Source organism: Mirounga angustirostris, unplaced genomic scaffold (assembly GCF_029215605.1).
Source record: "Mirounga angustirostris isolate CCGP_5_RB_7025 unplaced genomic scaffold, mMirAng1.0.hap1 SCAF_2, whole genome shotgun sequence".
NCBI lineage: Eukaryota > Metazoa > Chordata > Mammalia > Carnivora > Phocidae > Mirounga > Mirounga angustirostris.
In genome coordinates, this window is record NW_026991710.1 from 129,027,279 (window position 1) to 129,048,674 (window position 21,396).

General features: G+C 41.3%; 1 protein-coding gene across 2 annotated transcripts in view; it reads left to right on the top strand.

The window, feature by feature from the left end:
• Nucleotides 1–21,396, top strand: part of TRIM2 (tripartite motif containing 2) — a 107,146-nt gene that overhangs the window by 75,020 nt on the left and 10,730 nt on the right. For both annotated transcript variants that reach the window (XM_054508704.2, XM_064585185.1), the window contains exons 7-10: nucleotides 10,669–10,772; nucleotides 10,989–11,156; nucleotides 16,696–16,864; nucleotides 17,948–18,018. In XM_054508704.2, the coding sequence (XP_054364679.1) occupies nucleotides 10,669–10,772; nucleotides 10,989–11,156; nucleotides 16,696–16,864; nucleotides 17,948–18,018 (512 nt within the window). The remainder of the gene's footprint in view (nucleotides 1–10,668; nucleotides 10,773–10,988; nucleotides 11,157–16,695; nucleotides 16,865–17,947; nucleotides 18,019–21,396) is intronic.

The window sequence follows — 21,396 nt, forward strand, 5'->3', positions numbered from 1 at the left end:
GAACGTGTCTTCTCGAGGTCTGTACTATAGGCTACAGCAGGTAGAGTTTATATTAATAATTAGAAGAGTTCAACTTTTATTTTACAGTTACAACTTTATTTTTTATTTTTTACTTTTTAAGATTTTATTCATTTATTTGTCAGAGAGAGAGAGAGAGCGCGCACAAGCAGAGGGAGTGGCAGGCAGACATAGGAAACAGACTCCCTGCTGAGCAAGGAGCCCAACGCAGGACTCGATCCCAGGGCCCTGGGATCATGACCTCAACTGAAGGCAGATGCTTGACCAACTGAGCCACCCAGGTGTCCCTATACCTTTGTTTTAGATCTTTAAGTTTCTCTGTACAATTCGGCTTTTAGGTGCATAATAATAGAACATGCACAGTTTGGGGCACCTGTGTGGCTCAGTCGGTTAAGCATACAGCGTATGACTCTTGACTTTGGCTCAGGTCAAGATCTCAGGGTCAAGGGATGGAGCCCTGCTTTGGGCTCCACACTCAGCTGGGAGTCTGCCTCTCTCCCTCTCCCTCTGCCCTTCCCTCCACTCATGCTCTCTCTCTTTTTCTCTCTCTCTCTTTCTCAAATAAATCTTTAAAAAATAAGATAAAGTACATCTTTAAAATGTTATTTAAAAAAAACATGCACAGGGGCGCCTGGGTGGCTCAGTCGGTTAAGCAGCTGCCTTCGGCTCAGGTCATGATCCCAGAATCCTAGGATCGAGCCCCGCGTCGGGCTCCTTGCTCAGTGGAGAGCCTGCTTCTCCCTCTCCCTCTGCCTGCCTCTCTGCCTACTTGTGCTCTCTCTCTCTGTCAAATAAATAAATAAAATCTTAAAAAAAAAAAAAAAACATGCACAATTTGAGCAGTCCCTTTGAGCGTGTGTTGAAGCCTGCCGCATGTAATCCAAAATTCAGTGAAATTCAGCTACACACCTGGCAGGGTAACCATGGTTCTGCTGTTCCTCAACTGGTCTCATACATACTGAGCGTCTCAAGGCACTGAATTTGTGCTTAAAGATACGTAGTTTTCGTAATACATGTACGAGGGTTCATTCAACAACCATAAATAACGTGTTGATTCTGTGTATTCATGAAAGTGAATCCTCACTTTCTGGGTGACATAACATAGGGATTTTTCAGGGCTAAATTTGACTCCCATTTTCACCTTCCTACCAGTTATCCAGCCCCCAAGTTAGATGGAACTCTGCTGTTGAGCCCTTACTATGTGCCAGATACTTGGCTAGGTCATAGTATAAAGAAGGATGAGATTCTGACTCTGACTTAAAGGAGGCGACCATCCAAAGGAGACAGACGTGTACCAAATGTACCTTCAGTTTGAATCAAGACACAGAAGTTGGGTGGCGGGGAGTCATGGAAGGTTCCCAGAGATAGCCTCTAAACCTAAGCTGGCTTTGAAAGAGAGTGTCGGATGGAAGGGAAGAAAGGGTGTTTTAGATGAAGGGAGAGCAGGTACAAAGGCATGAAGGTGAGAAACTGAGTGGTTCAAGGAACCGTAAATGATGCCATCATCTTGGAGCGACAAATGAAATAGAAGCGAGGAAAGGTTACGTTTCCTTGATAAGGAGCTTGGACTTTGTTCTCTGTGTTTCCCAGTCTCTGGGGAGGGCCAGGGATCTGCATTCTGTAAGCCTCAGCCATGCTTATGCTCACGGAAGTTTGAGACCCATAGGTGTGTGGGTGATGGGGGTGGTGGGGAGGCCCCGAACCGCGTGATGTAGTGTGGTGGCTTACTAAGTAAGCTGTTTATTTCCAGAGAGCCTGGAGGCATTCTAGGGCATCTACTCTGAAGTCTCTCCCAGGAAGCAATAGTCCGCATGAGCTAATACAAGGGCCAGGATTCAGAGCGTTGCAATGCAGTGGAGAGGAAATGGCAGATTTATAAATGCTCAGGAAGGAGAGGGCAGGGCTTCGTGACCAAACTGAATTCTCGCTGTTTGACTCCCGTGTTGTAGGGACATGAGCCGGTAGAGTGAGTGGTGTGAGTGGTTAGGACTGTGCACTCTGAAGCTGGACCACCCTGGGTCCTGGCCCCAGCACTGCTACTTTCTCATCTGTGCGGTCCTGGCTAAGTTTCTTCTCTCCGTGCCTCAGTTTCCTCCATAAAATGGGCAGGAGAAGAACCTGCCTCCTAGGAGGTTGTGATGATTAAGTGAATTAATATCCTAAAGAGCTTAGAATAATGCCTGGTACTGAATGATGCGCAGTCCACTTTAGAGAGGCAAAGGAGGTAATACTAATTCGCATTTTATTCACAGTGGTGCTATAGAAGTAAGAAAGAGTTAACCTAAGTAGTGGAGAACTGAAAAGGCGGACTGCCTCATTTAAATCCCAGCCCACTGTTTATTAGCTGTATGATTTAGGGGGGAATTATTTAACTTTCTGTGCCTCAGTTCCTTTATCTGTAAAATGGGGATGGTATTAACGTGTACTTGATCTGGTGGGGATTAAAATAATATATGTAAGATGTATTCAAAGGGTACAGGCCCATAGTAAGGACTCAGTAAATGTTGGCTCTTGTTACTATCCTTATCAACCTCAGGGGCAGGGGGGTATATTTCAGTTTTGATCAACCAGGCTGAGGTGGACCATAGGCAGTTTAGAGTGTAGGTTTGGAGCTCAGCAAAGAAGTCAGGGCTAGAGATCCATTTGGGAGTGACAAGTATAGAAAAGTTACTTTAAATCATGAGCTTCAGTGTGGTTCAGGTAGGAAAGGATGGGGAACGGAAGCAGAAGGAAGGACTAAGCATTCTCTGAGCCAGGCTTTGTGCAGTCCATTTCTATATGGCATCTGACTTAAAATCCTTGGGAGGGATAATACACTTCCAGTTCCTAATGCCCCCACAGCGCAGTATACCTACCACAACATAATACGTGGCACATGCCGGCGTGCACACCACCTCCTAACTGTGCTCCGTGACTTCACGTTAGTAAGCTGGAAATCAGCCATGAGGGGAGCATTTACACTACAGAAGCGGGCGAGGGCTACAAATCAGAGCTCCTCCCACAGCTCCCGCCCCTCAAGAGCCAAATTACCAGGACATATAATTATCCCTACCCCTGAAGGAATGGGGGCTCCGAGAGCTAGGGCAGGACCTGAGCCCTCTGTGCTCTGATGCCCCTGCCTTTCTAGTTGCACAATGATTCCTCTTCGTCTTAAATGTCTTTTAACTACTGTGGTTTCCCAAAGTTGAGATATTTGCTACCTCCCACACCTGAAAACTTAATTATATGCCCACTGTGAATGAGTTATTGTGTTAACTCTGATGCTGTGCTGGAAAACCATCCTGAATGAGTTTAGGGAGGTAGCTTAGAGCATCTGTTGATGAAACACGGGGATTATTTTTCCCTGCACTGTTAGAGTTTGCTGACTAGAAGCCATGAGCTGGTTTTGTCAGCTACTAAAGAAAGTCCTTAAACAAAGGGGAAGCCAGAAGATGTGGGAGGGAGTGAAAGAATCACAGTTGAATTGTTTCAAATTATATAATTCATACACCATACCTTAATGTGTCGGTGAGAAGAACTGAATGAAACACTCCTTTGTACTCTAGAGCAGTGTGCTTTCTTATAATGTAAAAGGGATGTATAAAATCACTTAGCAGAAGTTCAGAGGCTTTATAGGAAGATAGGATGTTTTATGCTTCTTCTCTCCTGCCTCACCTCTGCAAACCACCACCTTCCCACCCTAAAATCTCTGAGGAGAGAGATCATGCTAACGTGGCATCCCAGGTTCTTAGAGGAACCCTGGCACACCCCTTTGAGAGTCTCATCCTCAGGAACTCTTCGTGCACTTCAGTGGGGAAAGATGTCACTTATATTTCCTGAGTGCTAGGCACCGTGCGGGGTTATGGGGTGCAACAGCAAGCAGGACAGATGTTGCCTCTGCCCTCGGAGAACTCACCGTTTAGTGAGAGGTAAACAGTTAAAATGCCATGTGCTAAGGGATGGAGTTCCTAAGGGTTTTAGAGCGGAAGCGGGAGCCATGTGAGCCCAAAGGTAATTATCTTCACCTCAGAAACCTGGTATTTTAAAGTCTAATTAGAAAGAAGCTGGGTGCCTGGGGGGGCTCAGTTGGTTAAGCGACTAACTCTTGGCTTCGGCTCAGGTTATGATCTCAGGGTCCTGAGATCAAGCCCTGCGTAGGATTCTGCGCTCAGCAGGGAGTCTGCTTAAGATTCTCCCTTTCCCTCTGACCCTCCCCACCCCACTTGCTCTCTCTGTCTCTCTGTCACTCTCTGTCTAAAATAAATAAATCTTGAAAAAAAAGAAAAAAAAAAAAGCAAGCAGGGGAGACGCCTGACTGGCTCAGTCAGTAAAGCATATGTTCTTTTTTTTTTTTTTTTTTTAAGATTTTATTTATTTATTTATTTGACAGAGAGAGCACAAGTAGGCAGAGTGGTAGACAGAGGGAGAAGGAGAAGCAGGCTCCCCGCCGAGCAGGGAGCCCGATGCAGGGCTCAATCCCAGGACCCTGGGATCATGACCCGAGCCGAAGGCAGACGCTTAAGGACTGAGCCACCCAGGCACCCAAGCATATAAGTCTTGATCTTGGGGTCATGAGTTCGAGCCCCATGTTGTGTGTAGAGATTCTTTAAAATTAAAAAAAGAATGGGTGTGTTAGAAAAAATATTATGTAAAAGAGCAGGAGAACTGGGTTTTATTCTTTTCTCTATCTTTACTACTTTTGTGATGTGTCTAGCTTCATTTTCTCATCTATGAAATGGAACAGTAATATTTATCCTGCTAACTCATGGGGTTGTTACAGGGAGGGCATGAGGGAATATATTATGAAAATGCTGTAAATATTACTGAACATTTCATTTTTCCATGATGGAATGTGGGGTGTAATTTACTCAGTCATTAATAATTCATCCGGGCACTCACTCATTCGACAAACGTTTGTTAAGCACCTACTTGTTTGAAGATCCTTTGTTAGACCCAATTTTTTGCTTGATTTCATCCTCTTGCATTATCCCATTCAAAGTATCTAGATTTGTTTAGCATTAATTCTCCTATTAAGTTGTAGGGGAGGAATCTGCAGTTCTTGATCCCCTATTTCAGCCCAGGGGCTTACCTTCCGTGACCTTCCTGGGGGCATGGGTGGAGGTAGCCAGGAGGAGCATGGATGAGAAGCTGTTGGCTTAAATATTCATTTTATGCTTCATCGGCTAGTTTAACATCTGGGAAAAACCAGTTTAATTATCTTCTGGAATTGTTGCCGAATTGTTTATAATTACTTTTAAGACTGGTGTTACTCATTTTACTATCCAAAACATAACCACCAAATGAAATCTTGTACATCAAAGTAGTCAGGAAAAGATTTTATAGGTACTATGTATGTTTGTGTTACATTTATATTCATTACGAAAGAACTAGTTTTCATTATATAGTAGAATACTTTGGAGGGGAGACTTTTCTGTAGTCTAAATAGAATATACTACAAATCTTAAAGAGTAAAGCATGATCCCAAATTATTTCTAACTTCTGGAATTTATTTTATTTTGGTCCCAAGATACTTTATAAACACCTGGATTGTGGGCATTTCAGCATAATGATAATATGCTATAAGATCTGTGTTATTACTCACCATCAAGATTTTGGTAGTTTAACTGCTAGTGAAGATAGCATTAGCTGTCTCTCAGGAATATACTGGTAGTTTCGTTTGGTCTTCAGAAATAACACTGTGATCCTGCTGTGCTTAAAAACTGAAATAGATTAAAAAAAAATGATGACCAATAATTTCTGACAAGTTGAAAGATACTCTTAAGAATTAGAAGGTATTATCTGTCATGCCAACCCAGCTATTTGAATACTAAGCCATGTGGCTTAAAGAAAAAGATTTTTAAAAACAAATATAAAATTAGGGCGCCTGGGTGGCTCAGTTGGTTAAGTGACTGCCTTCGGCTCAGGTCATGATCCTGGAGTCCCTGGATCGAGTCCCGCATCGGGCTCCCTGCTCGGCAGGGAGCCTGCTTCTGCCTCTGACCCTCCCCCCTCTCATGTGCTCTCTCTTTCTCATTCTCTCTGTCTCAAATAAATAAATAAAATCTTTAAAAAATATATATATATAAAATTAAAAAACAGCAGTGCCTGCTCCATCTAGCTCTTTCAAAAAGATATAGTCAAGGGGTGTCTGGGTGGCTTAGTTGGTTAAGTGTCTGCCTTTGGCTCAGGTCATGATCTCAGGGTCCTGGGATGGAGCCCCAAGTTGGGCTCCCTGCTTCTCCCTCTCCCTCTGCCCCTTCTCTTTGCTCGGGCTTTCTCTCTCTCTCAAATAATTAAATAAAATCTTTATATATACATATATATATATATATATATATATATATATATATATATGCATACACGCACACAAACTGGACTAATAGATGTTCTTCCAACCCTGTGATTTTATTTATATGTGGGGCAACAGACTCAAGCTCTAGTTAACTTGAGACTGAGAGTAAGAGCTGGGCCAACACATGGCTCTGGAGCTTAGTAGAAGCTGTACAATCTCTTTCCAACAGTGTGGTCTTTGGCAACAAGGTTCCATTGCTCTTGTGACCCAGTATTGGTAGGCAATGAGCATCTCCATTCATTTCACACTGGGCATAGAGTCTTCCTTCTCCTTGTTCCAAATGGTATTGACACGGAGCCCAAAGAAATGTCTTCTCAAGTTTCACCTACACTCAGAAATGTGTGTTCATTTCTGCAAAGAAAAAGTGTTAGTATTTTTTGTTCATGTACGTTCTCTCCTTCAACATTTTCCGAAGGAAAATTAAATCTTTTTGACTAAGGCACCCCTTAGCTTCTACTAAAGCTCTATTCTCCCCATAATTTTTCCTTTCCTTTCAAACATCAACCTGCTGCCTGCAGAGCCTTCTCTGAGTAGAATAGGCTTTGTCTTGAGCAGGCTAGACAAATGGTTAGATAAAAGAGGGCAGCAGGCTGGTTTCTGGCCCTGCCTGGACCAGCAGGACAGCACCAGGGTCCATCTACCCTGTTCAGGTCTTTCTTACTCCGCTCCCCATTTTCAGTATTTCTTTCCCCTTCCTGTGTGTCCTCCAAGCCTGGGGTGCACTTCCAATTTTATATAAAGAAGGACCTAGAACAGCCTGGGGTTTCTTTATAGAGCCACTTCTTTTGTTTATGTTCCCATCTCAGTTGTAGGACCTTGCTTTGTTATTATGTTTCTTTACTTGGTCTTAGTTCCTCCTCTGGCTCATAACTTCCATGTTTTTATCAAATGTTCCTAAAAAATTAAGTTTTACTCTTGAGAAACTGCAGTTCTTGATCCTTGAAACTGCAGGCCTTGCCCCCACTACCTTTTAAAAAGTATGTATACGGGACATCTGGGTGGCTCAGTCGGTTAAGCATCTGCCTTCGGCTCAGGTCATGATCTCAGGGTCCTGGGAAGAGTCCCGCATCAGGCTCCCTGCTTAGCAGGAAGCCTGCTTCTCCCTCTGCCTGCCACTCACCCTGCTTGTGCATGAGCTCTCTCTCTTTCTCTCAGACAAATAAATAAATAAAATCTTTTTAAAAATTATGTATAAATTGAGCATTTTATTTTTTAATAAAGAGCACAAACAGGGAAGAGAGGGAGAGGGAGAAGCGGACTCCCTGCTGAGCAGGGAGCCCGACTCAGGGCTCGATCCCAGGACCCTGGGATCATGACCTGAGCTGAAGGCAGACGCTTAACCGACTGAGCCACCCAGGCGCCCCTAAACTGAGCATTTTAGAAGAATAGTTTCTTTTCCTGGTCCTTCAGTTTTTGCTGTACCTGTTAACCAGACGCTATTCAGACATCAGCGGGAATGCCCCAAAGCTAGTACCATGTTGGCACATACCTCCCTCAAGAGTTAAACACCCCTTCCCCCTGCCACCAACAGATACAACACGTCATTTTAAGAGAGCATTAGCTGATATGAACATGCTTACTATAGGGATTCTATGCAGATCAAGTATAAAAGATCATCTCTTCTGATATATTTGAAATAAAATAGAACCCTTTCTTCCACAAGGTGGAAGATGTTCTTTTGAGAATCTGGATCTCAAATTTTCTTTTGTGTTAGTAAGAGTAGATGAGATATAGAGGTGGTGAGTAAACTTGAATGGAGTCCAGGATGTCGGTAAAACAACTAACTGCCGTGTGGGTTGGGTTGAAGCCAGTAACCAAAGGGTTAACGGGACTAATCCAAGCTGCAGACTTGCATAGCTGCAACTTTTTACCCAGACCTTGTTTGTTTGCCTTTAAATTTCCTTGCCTCTCCTCCTTCGGGGAGGCAGATTTGACGCTTGTCCTCCCTGTCCCCTCCTGGGGCTGCCTCTAGAATAAGCCCTTTCCTTGCAGCATACTCCATGTCTCGAAGTGACTGTCTTAGCTCTGCATTAGGCAGATGAACTTGGGTTCGGTTGCATGGTGAGAACCAGGTGATCCAAGTAAGATGTTTCTGCCCAGTAGTTCTGCTGTCAAGTTTATTCCAAGTTGAACTCCATTGCCAGTTTCACTTCCTAAACCCACAAATCAGTTTCAGAAGAGTCTGACCTTTTTTTTTTTTATTTGAGAGAGTGAGAGAGAGCATGAGAGGGAGGAGGGTCAGAGGGAGAAGCAGACTCCCCGCTGAGTAGGGAGCCCGATGTGGGACTCGATGCCGGGACTCCGGGATCATGACCTGAGCCGAAGTCAGTCACTTAACCGACTGAGCCACCCAGGTGCCCAGAGTCTGACCTTTTGTGAGCAGTGCGTAAGCCCGTGTCTGGCACTGGCCACCATCAGTGTGCCATCGTCTGGGGCGCCTACAGCACCGCATTCACGTCTGAAACCAAAAGATCAGCTTGCCCTTTGGAGTAAGGATAAAAAAATGAAAGGAGAGGATGAAATGAAATGATAAAAGTGCCCAAAAAACTGAGACATAGCTTTCTCTCTCTAATTGTGAAAATTTAAACCTCCTTCCTGGTCATTTCTGAGCAAAGTTCAGTCTGTTTCCATCCCTTAATATTTACATGGTCCTATTGAAATAAGTTACAAACACTTGTTCTGAAACAAAGGAGACATCTGTGAACCCATAGACGCCTTGGCTTTTTTTTTTTCCTCCTGCCTCATCTCTCATTAAAAAGCCTAGTATGGGGGCGCCTGGGTGGCTCAGTTGGTTAAGCGTCTGCCTTCGGCTCAGGTCATGATCCCAGGGTCCTGGGACCGAGCCCCGCATCGGCCTCCCTGCTCAGCGGCGAGTCTGCTTCTCCCTCTCCCACTCCCCCTGCTTGTGTTCCCTCTCTCTCTGTCTCTCTCTGTCAAATAAATAAAATCTTTAAAAAAAAAAAAGCCTAGTATGGATGAGAATATTATTGGATTAATTAATTTTCCTTGGCCTTTTGTATTTATCTAATCCAGAAGGTGCTCTGTCAGGATATCTTCTATGTTTTCAAGAAGAATATACCATGTATGAGATAGTGAGTCTTTGAAAATAATGCATAAGTAAATCAGTACATGAAAATCAGCCTGCTAGATGAATGGATAAAGAAGATGTGGTATATATATACAATGGAACATTATGCAGCCATCAAAAGGAATGAGATCTTGCCATTTGCAACGATGTGGATGGAACTGGAGGGTATTATGCTGAGTGAAATAAGTCAAACAGAGAAAGACATGTATCATATGACCTCACTGATATGAGGAATTCTTAATTGCAGGAAACAAACTGAGGGTTGCTGGAGTGGGGGGTGGGGTGGGAGGGATGGGGTGACTGGGTGATAGACACTGGGGAGGGTATGTGCTCTGGTAAGCGCTGTGAATTGTGCAAGACTGTTGAATCTCAGATCTGTACCTCTGAAACAAATAATGCAATATATGTTAAGAAAAAAAAAAAGAAGAAGGTAGCGGGAGGGGAAGAATGAAGCGGGGGAAATCGGAGGGGTAGACGAATCATGAGAGACGATGGACTCTGAAAAACAAACTGAGGGTTCTAGAGGGGAGGGGGGTGGGAGGATGGGTTAGCCTGGTGGTGGGTATTGAGGAGGGCACATTCTGCATGGAGCACTGGGTGTTATGCACAAACAATGAATCATGGAACACTTCATCTAAAACTAATGATGTAATGTATGGGGATTAACATAAGAATAAAAAAAATTAAAAAGAACTACAGGACTCCAAAAAAAAAAAAAAAAAGAAAGAAAAGAAAATCAGCCTGCTAGCTTTATAACATCTGAGGCCCTGTGGTTTGTTAAATGTACTGAAAGCTTCTTCTTAGAAGCTTCTTCAAGTCAGGTTTCTTCTAAGAGCTGCTGAGGGAGAGGGTGGGATTTCAGCAAAACTAAAATAAGGCCCTCTCCTGTTGTATATCCTCGATTGTAGTATTAGGGTTTTTATTGATTCTTTGTGAAATCTAAATGTATTTTAATATGATTATTAACGTAATATTAAAATAATATGCAGTTCAGCTTAAGACAAGATTGCATTTGCCAAAAAAAAGTGATTTTTACAAAAACTTCATTGGCCTGGAAGAGAAGTTTAGGAGCCTATGGATCAGGTCATGGTGGGAAATGTTCTCTTTTTTTAAGTATAATTTAAAAAAACATTCTCAGGTTACCTGTGGAAGCTTGACTAATTCTCTTGAAGAAACTGAGAGATCTAATTCTCTATTGCTTAATTTCTGTGGTTTTATAATTTGTTTGCAGGTACCAAAGGAAGAAATAAAGGAGAATTTACAAATCTTCAAGGGGTAGCTGCGTCTACAAGCGGAAAGATACTAATTGCAGATAGCAACAACCAATGTGTACAGGTATGGCCCCTAATTATATACCTTTCTATGCATATCTTCCTACTTAAGATCCATGGTACAAGGACAGAAAGGGAAGCTTACAATGTGTATAGGCTTTTCTTCCAATGGGGTTTGCATGTTCTGACCTGTAGTACATATGACGCATGTTCTTGACTGTTTCTTCCTCACTAATTTCTGTGCTGGTTCACATTCCAAGGAATGTCATTTGTTTTGCAGATATTTTCCAATGATGGCCAGTTCAAAAGTCGGTTTGGCATTCGAGGGCGCTCTCCCGGGCAGCTGCAGCGGCCCACCGGAGTAGCTGTGCATCCCAGTGGGGACATAATCATTGCGGACTACGATAATAAATGGGTTAGCATTTTCTCTTCTGATGGCAAATTTAAGGTAAGATTAAGCTACCAATTGGCTGCTAAACAGTAGAGAGAAGAAATAGGAAATATAAGATGAACTTCGGCAAGTTTTCATGTACAAAGACATGTTGACATTGTTACATCTAACTTTTATGGAGAGGAACAGTGATATTGTCATAGATCTTATGTATAGGAAATAGCGGCTTCATTTTATAAAGCAATTAGGTTGCTCCATCGCTTTCTTTTTACATATTATCAGATTTACCTAAATTCAATGAAGAACAACCGTTAGAAAAGGGTATTGAAGAGGCAACTGATACCTCCCAAATTAACCTACGATTGTCATGCATGAAGTGCCTTCTACTTTCTCAGGCCCTGTGATAGATGATGATATGGGAGAAACAGAATTGTAAGACATGGTTTCTATCTTTGAAAAACACACAAGCCCCTTGAGGAAAAATGACACCAGAATGACACAAAACAGTTTGTGTCAGCCTCGAGTCAGTCATACATTGTTCCGTGCAATCTGAAAACCTAGTGTTAAAATGTGTAAATAGGAATTGGGAGGATAAGAAAATGGCAACTGGCAGCACAGAGAAAAGGTGAGTTGAGTTGCCCTTTGGGGGATCCCATTATTTGACATATTTGCTGTTGTCCCCAGCATCCTCTGTTTCTTCAGCAAGTTGCTGAAGAGTAGAGAGCCCTCTGGTGTTACCAGAAATCTCTCTTCTAAGGTGTCATCAAAGAATATTATCGTGCAGCCTGTTTTCTGCATTTGTTCACAAGAAGATTATGAGACACTTTGTCAAAGGTGTCTTTGAAGGCCGTAAGCACTGTGCCTTCTGTCCAGCCTGCTCGAGGCTTCTCTTTCAGGTGACAACATGAACTTCTACTCAGACAGATCAACCCTTGGGAATCCCAAGTCCGCAACTTACTAACTACTGTTATAAGTTCCTTGAGCCTCGGTAGTCTCCTATGTCAAATTTGGATTTTAAAAAATCTATTTTATAGGATTTGGGTAAGGATTACAGGAGATTTATTTCTGGATTTTATATGTGCCTTATATGAAATAGGCATCTCAGAAATGTTCTTTTCCACTGCTTCCAGTAACCCTGTCCAAAAAATGAAGTCTGTTTGATCACCTGTGATTTGGACTTCATAACACGCCAGCACCTGGTCAGAACTTCCTTTTCCAAATGTTCAGAGATGAGGCTCTTCATAAGTTTTTTGGAAGATTACACAAAGTTCACTTAGTAGTCTCTTATTGGAGGAATTTATGTTTTACTTTTTAAAGTATTTGGATCACTATAGTCACTCCCTCATTTTTATTAAAACAAGTTACTTCCATAATTATTAACCCTCAGATGAGAGCCTCTGTTTTGTGTGGGGCAGCATCTTTTCAATCTAGGAGAATAAAAAGCTGTTTTAAATTCCACCGTATTACACACAACTCTTCAGTTGCCCTTGAGTTTTTTTGTTCCACTAGAGATTTGATGACTCCATAGGATGGCCATGTACATAGAAAGGTCTCTTGCCTTTCTAGATTTCTAGCTTCCTCCCCTTCTTTTGTGTTTTCGTAGTTGTATTTGTAGTAAGACATACCCAAATACAACTTTAACATGAACAGAAGGAAAACTTTTCAGTGACCTCTTGAAAATATCCATCTAATTTGGAGATAACCCATTTCCTCTTGTTACATACTCTAGCTAAAACATGACCTGTCTTTAACTTTATAAACGAATGGTAAAATAAGTATAAAAGCAGGAGTTCTTTTTTATATCTAATATACTGAAATATTTTATATCTAATGTATTAAAACATTTTGAAACTGGAGTTTTATATCTAGGAGAGAAGGGCTTCCTGAATTATGCATTTTTCATTCAGTGGTTCAATATTCCGTATGTAATAGATGCTCTTCTTGGAAGATGCAGATCCTCATGGTTGGAATACTATTGGTAATAATTGGAATAAACAAGGACACTCATGCCCTCTAGAGGACTGGGGTGATGGATATGGTATAGTTTCAGCATACCCTTTTGTTCTCAATAGGCATTGAGCAGGAGGTAAAAGGATAGCAAGTAAAAATGTTTTAATACTCTAATGGGAGCTCATCCAACTGACCATATGCATGACCATTTACTGAGAGATACTTATTTTCTTTTCAGTGGGATTCAGTAAAATTAAACATGTGCTCAGAAAGACAAACCTTTAACACAAAGGTGGATTCTTTGTATTTGTTCCTAGTTAATTCTAGAGATATAACAGCTTATTCCCTTTTCTTTCTTTTACTCACCAAATTCTTAGCCCTTATTTTCATTCCTCTCTGCTTCTGATTTTTTCCTTGACATCTTTTCTGTTGACTTATATCTTCCAGCCTATCTAGGAACCTTTTGTGACCCCAGAACAGATACAGAGGCCCCAGGCCACCATATTCTAAAATATCTCATCCCTTCCTTCTTCAATTTAAGGATCTACTTGTTGAGTTAAATACTTTTAGTTAAGTGTTCCAAAGCCAGGGTCTAAAATATCTCTGCTCACTATTCTGTTTAAGACAAGGGACACATTGTCAGGCCAAATGCAGTAACTCTTAATTTCACGTGGTAAAATCTAGTGCAGCTACACTGGGAGTGATGAAGGGAAGTGGAAGGAAAAGAGGTTTGTGCTCAACATTTAAGGTTTTCTGTTTTGTTTTGTTTTTTTTAAGACCTGCTCTAGCTCTTACTACAAGATGGAATGGCAACAATCTTTTATTTTCTGTTCTTGTTCTACATAATTATCATCTGCTTTATATTATATGGCTGAGTCATTCTACAGTACAACTAGTGTTCATAATGTTAGGTAGTAGTAATATTTTTGCTGTAATAATCAGAGTGTCCTCTCTTCTTTTTGATCTCTACTGACATATCTTCCATTATAACATGAAAGAAAGTATACAGTTTCTTTATAAGCCATTACGCTATAGCCTCTTTGACCTCTGGGCTAGATTACAAAGTCAGAATCAAATTTATACAACAGATTCCCTTGCAAGAATCTCCTTGTTTCCTTCCTAAGTAAATGTGTCTCTTTGTACTAAAGACATCAAATCTGAATATCATCTATAAAATTACAAGGATAAAAGATCACACAGGGTCTGAACCCCCACTATGAAAAAGTCCCTATCCCTCTCTCCATACTCCTGCACACACCTGCATGTCTCTGTTAGGAAAGATACTCCTGAGGGGCAGGTATGACAGCAACTGAATGGATGGAGAGAAGGAGATTGTGTGCCATTTGCAGTGCTTGCTATGCTATCCTTCAGAATCTGCATGACCAGGGAGGTAAATACAATAGCTGCCATTTTACAGATGAGAAAACTGAGGTTCCAACTGGCAAAAGAGTCAATTTTGCTCTGAAATTTTGATCCTGGGTTTGAATGAATTGTAGTATCATAAAAGGAACTAGGAAATCGGGAGGTGCTATTTTGGGTTTTCTTCTTCTTTTTCTTTTTTAAATGGTGGAAATGAAGAGATGAATTTGGTTTAACACTGGTTGAGTTTAAGGTAATAACTTATAAAATTGACCAGGACTAAAGATATAGATTTGAGACTCTTACACACAGAGGTGAAAGTTGATGTTATTGCATAGATGAGATCTTAGAAGAAGTGCAGAGAATTGCACTGTCCAATTTGGTAGCCACTAGTCACAGTGGATACTGAGTTCTTGAAATGGGACTGGTCTGAATTGAGATGTGCTATGCATGTGAAATACACACTGGATGTTAAAGACTTAGTAAAAAATGTAAAATATTTCATCAATAATTTTAATATTAATTACATGCTGAAATGATAACTTTTAGATATGTTAGGTCAAATACAATATATGATTAACATAATTTTCCTTTTTTTTCTTTGTTTTTTCGATGTTGGTTACTAGAAAAATCTTAATTACATACATGGCTCATGTTATAGTTCTATCAGGCAGCGCTAATATAGAGAGAAAATAAGAGGACTAAAACAGAACCTATGGAAACATAAATTTTGGGGGATTAAAACTTTTAATTTAAAAAGTAATACATCCAAACAGGTTTTTTAAATAACTCCACAGATGAGCACAAAATGAAAAGAGTTTTTCCTGCCACCAGTAATATCACTGGCTTCTTACTTTCTCTTCCAGGGATATGTATACAGATATAAACACATTTAATTCAGGTGGGCCCAGACTATGCCCACTGTTCAGTACCTTGCTTTGTTTAATAATAGATTTGAGAAGGCATTTATAAAAACACATAGAGAGCTATTCCACCCTCTAGGCCTCGGTGCCTGGGAGAGCGGGGGCTCTTGCCTCCTCCCTCACTTAACCAGGCACTCTGCCTGGCAGCTCCCTCACCTTGGGGGCTCCTTCTCCTTCCTTGTCTATAGTGACCCATCGCATTAAGTTTTTGTTCTCTTTGGCTTCTGACATCGCCTATTTGAATTCTCCCAAATCTACCAAATCAAACACTCAGTACCAGGCACTTTAAAAAGGACCCAGGGACTGTATTTGTCTCTGTAATGTGACTGAGACATCCTCCAGGGTAGGAGCTGGTCTTACTTGTCTTTGTCTACTCAGTGCCTAGAATCATCAGCCACAGATTTGGTGCTCCACTAGTGTTTGTAGCATTAGTAAATAAATGGGTGAATGAGTAAAGTACTTCTTTATAATGGAGCTATAAAAGTAAAGATAAGTGACATGCATCTCCTAGCAAGCAGGCATTTATATAGTCCACTCAGAAAAATGAATAAGATATGGTATGCATTTGACAGAAATCGAATGCTTTTCTCCCATCTTAAAATACTGAAACCTGGAACTATTCAATCATCATGATTACCCTAAATAATGCTAGACTTTTCAAATCAGTATATTCAGCAAATATTTGTTGAGTACCTGTTGGGCACCAAGAAGTACGCTAGGCTCTGAGTACACAATAGTGGATAAAACAGACATGATTCCTGCCTTCATGGAACTTAACACTGGTGAAGTCCAATGGCAGATGCTTGGTGATTTTGCTATTATGATCCACAATAATGACAATGATCGCTTCCCTTTAACGACTGCTTAATGTGGGCTATATTCTACACTAAACACTTTATTGACATTGTTTTACTTAGTATGTATTTCCAAAAATGCCATTGGAAGTTACTGAAGTCTTTCCTCTTTTTTACATTTTGTAATATACAAGGAATCCGAAGCTTGAGGAAATCAAATGCGTTTGTGCTATTCTAGGTGTGTCTAAAGCAAGCGACAGGTGTAGAACTCTCCCTCCTCCTGATCCTGTGATCTTTTGCTAGCTCACATTGCATCTTTACAAGGGAACTGTGACCTCACTTAAGGGAATTCAAGAACATTTTTGGTGGTGATCCTCTTAAATAAAAGTAAGGATTTCACATAACTCTTAGTAGCAGTTAACGGATGTGACAAAAACCGAAGATTGTGGTGACCTGTGAGTAGTTGTGCACCCCTGTTTGAACATTCAGGTACGTGTGTACCAAAACAAGTGTCTTGTCTTCATGTTCTGTAGTGTTTTAAGCCTCATTCTCTGTACTTGTTTCTAACAGACAAAAATTGGATCAGGAAAGTTGATGGGGCCCAAAGGAGTCTCGGTGGACCGCAACGGGCACATCATTGTGGTGGACAACAAAGCATGCTGCGTGTTTATCTTCCAGCCAAATGGGAAGATAGTCACCAGGTTTGGTAGCCGAGGAAATGGGGACAGGCAGTTTGCAGGTACACTTGATGGTAATATGTAAACCCCCTTTTTTATGCTTCTTCTGCTCACGTTTGCATGATGTTGGAGCATGTGGAAGATGCCTCAATCCCCAGTGTGTTTGCTGGCTTTGGGAAAGATACTGGGGATGAAATCTAAGCAAAAGCATGGTGGGATGCTTCTCAGTGACTCCCCCCACAGTAAGTCGAACTGCAATCCATGCGTGGTTTTCGTTGACAGCACTGTACAACTCAGAAGTCTAATCTTTGAATATTAATGTTAAGTAAAACAAATTTTAAGATAAAATATTTTTAAAATTAAAAATGGTTGAGGAGCAGTGGAGTACCTCCTAGTTCTCCCTAGCTGTAGCTTTGTCTAAAGAGCTTCTGAATGGGAATTTTCTTTCACCTTCCTAGGTGATGATAAGAGAGCAGGACTTTAGAATATTCAGGAAGGGCAGTTCTGTTACCTCTCTTTTTGGTGTACGCCCTTTGCAAGCACAAGCTTCTTAGTTTTTCACATCTGCAAGAAAGAGGCTGAAAGCCGTTTATTACATTTTCTTTTTGAAAGGATGCTTCTGGCATTTGACAACAATTTGCATCATCTTTTTTTGTGCCTTGTCTGTGGTGCTGCCAGCTTCTGAATGTCACCCCAAATTACCGAGGATGGGTTTCTGCTCTACTTTTTAAAAAATGTTACATATTGGAGTCTTTTTCCTAGGACTGAGAATCACCACATCTTTCCTCAGGGGGATGTGAGGGTCCTGAAAGGATTAAGGTGTCCTCAGGGAAGCTGGCAGGTGTGACTTTCAGATGGTGGCGTGGAGAATGAATTTGGATGCTTACCGCTCATTCCACTTCATCAGGGCTGCTGGCCCTCTCAGCTTGCTCTAAAGGAAGCCAGATAGACAGTCCCAAGAGTAGAAGGATAGAGCACCCAGGTGATCTCGAGCCAGAGTTCTGGCTGAATGATCTTTCAAGAACAGAGCCTGTCATTCTTTGTTCTTTCTTAAATATCAAATAGGTCAAATTTTGTCACTGCCGTGTTGCTGTAATCATTTTTATTGGACCAGTCGTCACATGTTTTTTTCACCTTTATTGCAGGTCCCCATTTTGCAGCTGTAAATAGCAATAATGAGATTATTGTTACGGATTTCCATAATCATTCTGTCAAGGTACTATCAACACATCAATTATTGTTATCTTTTAACTGCTTTTATTGGGAAATCAGTCTGAGAGAAAATAATATAATACTGACGTATATGCACAGGAACTAAAGGAATTAACCTCAAAGAGTAGCCTTTGCTGCTCCCTGAGATGCAGGTTTGAATTTGGACACACAGACTTTGAAGAGTCAGAAAATTGAACAGAATAGGATGGTTGATGAGTTTCTTAATTTGAAACGGGCGTAAATGGAGATGACTTAAAAATGAAATTTGAAAAAGCAGTTGCTTGAACTTAGGCAGAACTTTCTGAAGCTTCATAATTGTGGCTATTCAATAAACTAAAACAAGATCACTTTTTCAATTATCTGCATCATCAAACAAAATTTCAAACAAAATTAGATATTAGAACTCTGCTACAACCACAGATTTTGCGGGGGGATAGCCCTAGTATACATTCCTACAGCTGTTTCATACTTCTTAGAATGTCCTCACACACTGCGTGTTCCCTGGAATACAATGCCCATTTCCCTCCCTGGAACAGTGCGGTACATCTTTCTTACTAGTTGTGGGTTGGAGGGGAGAAAGATTTGACTTTTATTGTGAGCCAACCAGGATATATAAAAATGAATCAAAACAAATTTCTCATTTTACTGAAATGAGGAAATGTTTCGTAACATTCTAGACCACGATTCTCAAAGTGTGGTGGATGCCAGCTGGCCACGGGCCCTGCACTGGCAGACATTTTTGTTTTGGGAGTTATATGTTTATTTTATTTTTTTTTTTTTTAAGATTTTTATTTATTTATTGAGAGAGGGAGTGATAGAGAGAGAGCATGAGAGGGGGAGAGTCAGAGGGAGAAGCAGACTCCCCGCCGAGCAGGGAGCCCGATGTGGGACTCGATCCCGGGACTCCAGTATCGTGACCTGAGCTGAAGGCAGTCGCTTAAACAACTGAGCCACCCAGGCGCCCCAAGGAGTTATATGTTTATTTTTAGGGTTACCTTCTGTTTACATCAAGTGGTACTGGTTTGTACTTAGAGAAGTGATACAAAGTTTTCCTTGTAAGTAAATTAAATTTTTTAAAGTGAGACTTTTTTTTTTTTATTTTATTTATTGCTTTTATTTGTCAGAGAGAACGAGAGAGAGCACAAGCAGGGGGGAGGAGCAGAGGGAAAAGCAGGCATCCCACTGAGCAGGGAGCCCAGTGCGGGACTTGATCCCAGGACCCTGGGATCGTGACCTGAGCTGAAGGCAGACGCTTAACGACTGAGCCCCCCAGGCACCCCTAAAGTGAGGTATTTTTAAAGGAAGGATAAGAAGGAAACAGCATAGGTGGTATACACCAGTGACTGAAGTTTGCACTTAGAGACAAGCACTGGGCAACCAAAGTGAAAAATAGTTTGTTCTGGCTGATAACTGGAATAGCTCCGTAGGGATAGGATTTCAACAACTAAAGGTACTCTCTCTGTAGAGTCCTTCACTGCTTCATTTCCCCAGTTTGCCCCCCGAAGGCATCTTTAATCTGGGTAACTGGAAAGGTTTTGAGCTTTTTTTCATGGGTACCTAGTCCCTGTGCAAAGACTAGAGCGGTGTGGGCTGTGGTGATGGGGCAGGAGGAGGAGAAGGACGCCCACCATTGCTTACTTCTCAGGCTGCTTCCTGAGTTGCTGCCATAGTGATAGAGCTCTGTCCCCACTCCTCCCACCACCCTCAGTGTGTCTCCCTCCACAGGACCTGTCCTGGTAAAAGGAAGAGGACTGTGGGGAGAGTAGTGGCGGGGAGGAGGGAAACATCCAAAGAGGCAGGAGGGACTGGGTTCTAGACTGTCCTCCCTGGGGGTTGTAACAGTCTTGTGTGAGGAGAGTAACTAGAGAGGAATAACAGGCTGTTATCACACTTCTAGCCTTCACTCCCTTTATAGAGGAATCATTTAATTTGAGGGCATTTAACCAGAAGATAACCCGGGTAGATCAGCAAAGGCCGGCAAACCCCTGGCATAGATGGCAGCCCACCCCCACCAGGAGACAGTCCTATTAATCAAGTTGCTCTTTTCTACTAAGCCCAACTGTGGCCTCAGAGCCTTCCCGTCCCAGTGCTCCAGGCAACCTCTATGAATCAACTGGCATTGGTATGTGGGAGGACTCCTATTTACCAGCCCTGGCTGACAATGTAGAAGGAAATAAAACCTATGTAAGTAATCAAAATGCAAGGCAGATAGCAATAAACTATTTTTTTTAAATAGGTACATATAAAGTTCTATAAGTATCCAGAAGAAAACAAAGAGCAGATTTCTGTGACTATTAGGGAAAACTTCCAAGGGGAGGTGGTATTTGAGGTGAGAGGAATTTTGAAATCAGGAAAGGATTATCAAAGTTACAAAAAACTTGCTGTAAAAACTTGTTATAAAAATCAAAGCTGTAAAAACGATTTTGGCTCATGTATCTGCCTCTTAAAATGTTTTCATCTGAATAATTTATAAGCCATTAAATGATGTTTTAGGTGGGAAAAATAGAAACTATGAGGAAATTTATAATTACTAAGATTCTGAAAACTCTTCCAAAAAATACAGTACAGTAGAGGTAGATTATTTTAGCAATTTAAATTCAGTTTTCCTCTTACATAAGAAAACAAGTCTATTTTGTTTTTTCTCTTTGATAGCTGTTGCCATATAGCTTTGATGGAATAGTTGGGCTTTTGTTTCCCATATAACACTTGGCAGTTAGCAGTGGTTCTGGATTCCAGTCACTTCTCTTTTGGTCAATGTGCCTATAGGTCAGGGCTAACAAATGGTCCAGTTCCTTAGCTACCTTCAGCATGCATTCTCTTTTCATTGCAAAACAAGTAAGACTAAATTTGGCATTATCAGTCATTCTAAAATAGAGCAGAAGCATTTGAGCCATTTGGATCATGCCAAGGAAAACATACTTACTGAGAGAGATCAGTGCAAACAAACAAAAAGATTATTGGTCAGACTTAATAAGGGAAAGACCAGAGAATAATAGATTGTGTCTTCACCAGCAAGCACACACGCTCATTGGTCTTTAAAACAAGGATGTTTTGTGTGAAAGGAGATAAAAGGAGTCAGGAAAGATTTTTAAACCATAACATCTTAGCAAAGCTGGTTCTTGTCTCATCCTTTCCAAAGAACCAAAGAGGTTGCTTGCTTACTTTGCAAGTTACATAATTAATTCAAGAAGCAATCATGATTCTTTTTCTTCATCTTAAAGGAAGTTTAGCCTTTAGAGATGGAAGTGTCTCGCTTCACTTCCCCAATGTACATAACTAAAAGAAAGAGTCATTTTTATCTTTCATGATCACAGACTTGGCAATAGGACAATGTGTAAAAGGTCCTGAGATCATTTTCCAATTAGATCTGCACTCGGGTAGA